Consider the following 6,500-nt stretch of genomic DNA (forward strand, 5'->3'; position numbering starts at 1 on the left):
AGCTTGCTTTCTTATATAACTAAAGACTACCAGTCTAGGGATGGCACCACTCACCATGGACGACCCTCCCACCCTTGATCACTAATTGAGAAAATACCTTACAGCTGGATCTCATGGAGGCATTTCCTCAACTGAAGCTCCTTTCTCTGTGATAACTCCAGCTTGTGTCAAGTTGACACACAAAACCAGCCAGTACAATGGGTATCAGGGACTGCCTTTCATTCCTCATTCTCCTTATTCTCTGCCATTTCTCAGTAGGCAGGCTGTTCCTGGCCCCACTTCAATCCTTTTCTTAACCTTGTTCCTTGCTGTATAATCTAGGCAATAACCTGAGATATTATATTGGAGATTCTAAGACTTATTCCTTGTCTGAGGTTTAGTTGGTGGTATGTGTCATATAAGAACATATATCAGGGCTGTATTATCTTAACTCTCTTACCCTAACTCTCTTGTGTGGATAAAGAGACAAAGGCAAAGTTCTGTATTCCCAAATACATGGCAAACTTAGAACCAGCATCAATTCTGGCCTCAATTAAGTTTCTGTTACAGACACATTTAGTACATATTTTCATTACTATGAAGTACTTTTGTATACTTTTTTTCTCTTGTCATGTGTTTGGGTATTTGGCCTACATGTATGTGTGTGCATTGTGCCCATGCCTGGTATTCATGGAGGCCAGGAGATGGTGTCAGATCTCCTGGAAATGGAATTACAGACTGTTGTGAGCTACTATGTAAGTATTGACGATCAAAACTTAGGTCTGGAAGAACTTCAAGTGCTTTTAACTGCTGGGCTCTGGCTTGTGTGTTTTTAACAGCACAGAGAGGTAATGACACAACGATGTCTCAGTGTGCACCTCGGTGTTTGACGAGAGACTCTGTTGTATATTTTTGTGTTTCAACGTACATATCAGTGTTTGATAAGACACTTGACTAGTATGTTTTTGTTTTTGTATGGAAAGACATAAAAAAGAAATTATTTTCAATCTTAGCCTATAACTCAAACTTACATATTTCTGAAAGATTTTATATATATATATATATATATTAGAAAGTAAAACGATATCATTCCACCAGATGTCACTGTTTGCATGTAACAACGAACTTACAATGGTTAAAAAGAGCAACCAACCCCCCCAAGCATATTTTGTAAATGTAAAAATCTATATAGTTACACATATATTTTCCTACAGGCTCATAATTTTGAGGCACTATTCTTTGCTTTCAAAAAACATGCAAATTTCTCATGTGTCTCTGCTGCAGATTTTAAAGAAAAATTATACAAGGATGAAGAAACTCGGTGTGTAGCTTAGCATCTAAGATGAGCTTAGAAAATTTCTCCAGTGCTAGGGTCTACTTTTTAAACAATATAGCCACGGTTTTCCAAATTGTGGAGTGAGACCCTGGAAGTGGGTTGTAAAAAATCACTTTAGTAACCATTAAACTGAAGCTATGAACTTTTTGAGTGGTATATAGAACTATTCTATTGCATATAAATAAAATCTTGATAAGGTTTTCGTAAGTGAATAGCCTTAGTTTTCTTATGCACACATTCTGTGAGTTGTCTGAAATTGACAATGGTTCCCTCAGAATGTTCCCTGAGATTTCGTACACCTTGTAGCAAGGTACTCTTTCTAAGGAAAAGAGAGTGAAGCTGTGGTGTAGTTTCTCCCCCCAGGGTCTTCCCAAGGCAGAGGAGGCCACCAGAGGGAGAATCCTATTTAGTATGATGTGATTCACAGTTACCTACATGTAAATTTGAGTTCTCACTACTTAGAGCAAAATGTCTTCTAAGCTTGTGTTGTTAGCAACTTACAGTAAGAAATATATCCTGGACCGATGGTAGACAGCAATGGCTTTAAAAAGGTGTAGCTGCTGTACTGTTAGAGAAATGGGCTTGTTTTGTTCTGTTAGCCTCTTCCTTGATAGAACAATATAAATTATAATCTCAGCCATTTACTAAGCATGTACTGTCTGCGAACATTAGTCCTAAGAAGTGGATGGAAATGCCAACCAGCGTTGCCATTAATAAATGACGGAACAGATTAAGGAAGGGAAAATATCCTACTCAAGTGTCTTAGTCTGTTTTGTTTTGGTCTAACAGAATACCCCAAACAGGATAATTTATTAATTTTTATTAACAACCAACCAGATTCACACTAGAGTCTCAGGACTCCCTGAGTGTCCAGCTGCATCTGTTTAGGAACTCATGCTCCTTCAGCTCATGATGAACAATGAAAGCACAAGAAGGCACGTGAGAAAAACAGAAATGAAGATGAATTCCTGGTCATCAGAGCTAACTCATTCCTGCAAACACGGCATTGGTTAATTTGTCAGAGCTGTAGCCTTACGGCTCAGATACCTCTCATTAGGCCCCACCTCTCATTAGGCCTCACCTCTCATTAGGCCCAACTTCTCATCATTGCTACTTTTTAGGAACAAGACTCAACGTGAGGTTTTGGTGAATACAAACCATATTCAAATCATAACACCAACATAACTGTAAGTGGCCAACTTAGGGCTAAAGTCCTGGCTGTGGCCTCATCACAGAGTCTCAGTCTTTCCCCAGTGTCGGCAAGGTTCAGACTTTGTTGAGCATAAAGACCATTTCGTAGGCTTGCATAGTGTGTTAATTTGCAAGCCTACTGAGTCAGAATCTCCAAAGGAGGTGTTGGAAGCTTTATTTCTGATAGTCGCCTCAGGGTGTCTTATGATCAAGTGGTTTTAGAAAAGCTAGTGGTAATCAGAGGCTCTCAGACAATACCAGAATCACCTGCCCAGAGGGTGAAAACACGGATAGCTGCCTGCATATCTCCAGTTTCTTGTTCATTGTTGTATGACAAATGCCAGTGATTTGCAAAGTACATATAAGAGACTTGTGATGGTTACGGAGCGCCCTTGTAGCACCCCTACAACATCCTAGGCTGGGCTTTGATTTTTCAGGGTCTACTTTCAGGCATGAGACTCTTTTTTTTTCCTCATAACTACTACATTCAAGTCCTCTGGAAGCAGAAAATTAATTTTGTCCTCCCCCACCCCCAGCCCTGGGCTATTTTCTATTAAGAGAAAAATATAAGACAAGATAGAAGATGTTCTATAATGAAAGAACAGATCAAACATAGTAGGAAGATTAAGGAGAATAATATGTTTTGACTGGGTAATGGAGATGTATAAAGATCTTGGAGCCCTTGCTGTTCCCACTTTCGGAACCACAATGAACTATAATTGCCTGCCCTTATAGTGCTTTATACTTAGTACCTAGTATCCATCCAGTTGTTAGTCCACCTTTTTCATATTAGCTGTAGATCAAATGGAGGAGGGTTGGGAAGTAAAGTAAGACTGGCACGATAGATGGACTCCATGGTATAGAAGAACCTGGATGCAAGGTACTGTAGTTTAGGCCCTATTGTATCTTAATCTTTGGAGTGTTTGAAGAGGAAGTGATTGACACCTGTTAATATGCTCTGTATTAGGTGTGTAACATGAATTGGAGGAGGAAGAGTCTGCAGGTGAAGGATCTGAAACACTGATAGCACAGGACGCAGGGAGAGAAGATATGATGGACAGGAGAGACACCAGAGAGAACAGTGTGCACAGCTACACTTGGAAATGGGGCAAAGTTAGAGATTTACAGTCTGAACTCAGAAGATGGTGGTGTTTCCAAAAGATTTTAGGAAGATAGAATGCTCTTCTCTTAGAAAGCGGGAACATAGATAATGAAGAGAGAAATTTCCAAATAATTAACTCACATCTGACATGTAGGAACCATTGCTAACCTTGGATGGCCATTCCACTAAGGCTCTGGGTATATTAGAGCTAGTACTATAAAATGTCAAAGACTCCTTCCACATTCATTTGACCAACTAAATCATATAATTGTGCTTTTGGAAACTGAAAACAGTAAATGTAAATGATGACTGCTACTCCATTTATGGCTTCCAGCTAAACAAATAGAACATTACTTTAAGGTCGTAGATATTATGTCACCTTGCCCCTAACCACTGTCCCCCCTTTCCCCACAGTGTGATGTTAAAAATACTATATCTTGATATATTTACATTCTAGGCTCATTTTCTTCCTGTCTAAACCCAAATCTGTTCTTTTCTAGAACTAAAAGTCAAGATTGAGTTGCAGAAAACAGAAATCCTTTTAGTTATTTGAAGCAAAAAAAAGGAATCAAGCAATGTTTAGTGGAGGGCTTGAAATAAATGGGCCTGGGAGGACTTGCAGAAATACCCACACAGCAACTGAGGTGGCTACCAAGGGGACTCCTCCTTCTGGCCCAGGAAGGCACAGAACTGGAAGCCCAATTTGGTAACATAGCTCCTTACTTAAGAGTCAAGGAATCAAGATTCTTTGACCATCTCAGAATTTCACTTTTATTTGATATTCTCATTGACAAAATAAAATTTAAAACTAACAAAAGCAGTAACTTTGGAACGCTACCGTGGAAGAACTTGGCATGTCCTGACTATGCTTGCCAACAGACACCCCGAGCCTTATTCCTTCTAAATGGCACATGTGTGATTGCATGTGGAGAGTGGTCCTGAGTCACACCTAGAGCACACCAGTTCCAGGAGAGGTCTCTCCTCACCGTCCTCCCCGCCATCAGGAGGAGCCTAGATGTTGTGTGCAGTATTTGTATTCAGTTTGCTGGGGGTTGGTTATACTTTCTCTTTGAATACAGGTACGATAAGAGGTGGCTCCTGATGGAGTAGGTAGCTTTCCACATGAAGAGCTGGTAAGATGCGCTTTGAGAATTCAGCATATTGTTAAATGATAAGTCAACTGGGTTTGTGTATGTTTATCCTTGACAGCTGATGACTCACAAAGCTATTTTTGTTTCCATAATGGAATGTCCAAAATCAGAGGTACCAGTAGCCCTTTCTTGTATGATTGACACTGCCACTATATGAGTTAGCCTGACTTATGCTCATGTTATACTTATTACAGTACTTTACATGAAATATTGACATACCTTAAGAAGTCGCTTAAGTCCCATATTATTGATATATTCTCCTTTCAAACTTAAAGCTTTATATTGAATTTGCATGTATACTACAGACTTTCTTAGCTCCAAGCCTGTGTTGCTTACTGAGGGAAGACTTGACTGTTTCAGTGAGGTTTTTAGCTGTATTGCTTTGTGCTCCTGGCAGGCTGCACACTTCCAGCTACCTGGCCAGCAGCTCTTTGGATTTGGGAATGAAACACACACACACACACACACACACACACACACACACACACACACACACACGCACAAGCTTATTTTTAAAGTGCCTTTGCTGCATCAATGACTGGGCACTTTTAATCCTCCACCTGCTACCCTAGGCCGAGTCAAGGAAGTGGCCAGTGGTCACTAACCCAAAATCTCATGTGACTGGTTAGCTTTATCTCCTGCCGTTCCTGTGTCCCACCCTTCTTCCCGAGTCCTGGCAACTCTCCCTGTTCTTCTCTGTGTCCTAGTCCAAACAACTCCAAGTGTCTTACCCTGTGCCCAGCCATTGGCTGTTGGCAACTTTATTTATCAATCAAAACCAACTGGGGACAAGGAACTTTAGCATTTGGACATGCAGATTCCCTATTGGATCAAAGCATTCAAACTAGTCTCCAACACCTCCCCTTTTCTGTTCAAATAAACATTTTCATTTTGGTAAGATGTAAATTCAAACGGGGAAGCCACATGTATCTTGGCAGTTTTATTTAGAGTGGTGATTTGGCCCCAGTCTAAGAAATGAATATTTGGCTGTGAATTTGGAGTGGGGAAGAAATTTAGAAATAAGTTATAAAATTATTTTGTTTTCTGTGTATGAGTGTTTTGCCTGCATGTATGTCTATGGACCACATGCATATCTTGTGCCAACAGAGGCCAGCAGAGGTATTCGGGTCCACTGGAACTAGAGACTGCCAAGAGCTGCCATTGTGGGTTCTAAGAATTGAACTCGAGTCCCCTGGAAGAGCAGCTATTACTCTTTTTCAACTGAGCCATTCCTCCAGCCCCACAATAAGGTTTTTAAATGTGTTTTGTTGTTATGTTTTTATAAAGCAAACATACTCTTCTCATATAGTGAATCCAAACCATCACTCAACTGTGTTCAGAGCCAGATTTTTCTTTAATTTTGAATTGTCTTCTTCATGATATCTTCTTAGACAGTAAATGTCGGTGCATCGACTTAAGCAGAGGTAAGCAAAAAGAGGGTGGTCCGTTTTTGCTTCACCAATAACTTTAAAAACAAAATTATTGTTTTTGTTAAATTGTAGACTGATATATGGTGTTCCTGTTATGAGTGAGAAGCAGAAATATACTGGTGTTACTTCAGTACCAGCAAAGGAATTCCCTGAATCAGAACAGACAAATCAGTGGAAAGCCAGCAAAGCAAACCTACAGCTCTCAGGAGAAGAAGTGAGCATTACTTTTAACCACTTTATCTATCTATCTATCTGTCTGTCTGTCTGTCTGTCTATCTATCTATCTATCTATCTATCTATCTATCTATCTA

At 39.9% G+C, this 6,500-nt stretch overlaps 1 protein-coding gene across 1 annotated transcript in view; it reads left to right on the forward strand.

Moving 5' to 3' along the window:
* Ttc6 (tetratricopeptide repeat domain 6) overlaps positions 1 to 6,500 on the forward strand; it is a 168,031-nt gene that overhangs the window by 73,011 nt on the left and 88,520 nt on the right. Inside the window, exon 7 of the mRNA XM_021202530.1 lies at positions 6,262 to 6,403. Coding sequence (XP_021058189.1) covers positions 6,262 to 6,403 — 142 coding nt within the window. The remainder of the gene's footprint in view (positions 1 to 6,261; positions 6,404 to 6,500) is intronic.

This window comes from Mus pahari, chromosome 7 (assembly GCF_900095145.1).
Source record: "Mus pahari chromosome 7, PAHARI_EIJ_v1.1, whole genome shotgun sequence".
NCBI classification, from domain to species: domain Eukaryota; kingdom Metazoa; phylum Chordata; class Mammalia; order Rodentia; family Muridae; genus Mus; species Mus pahari.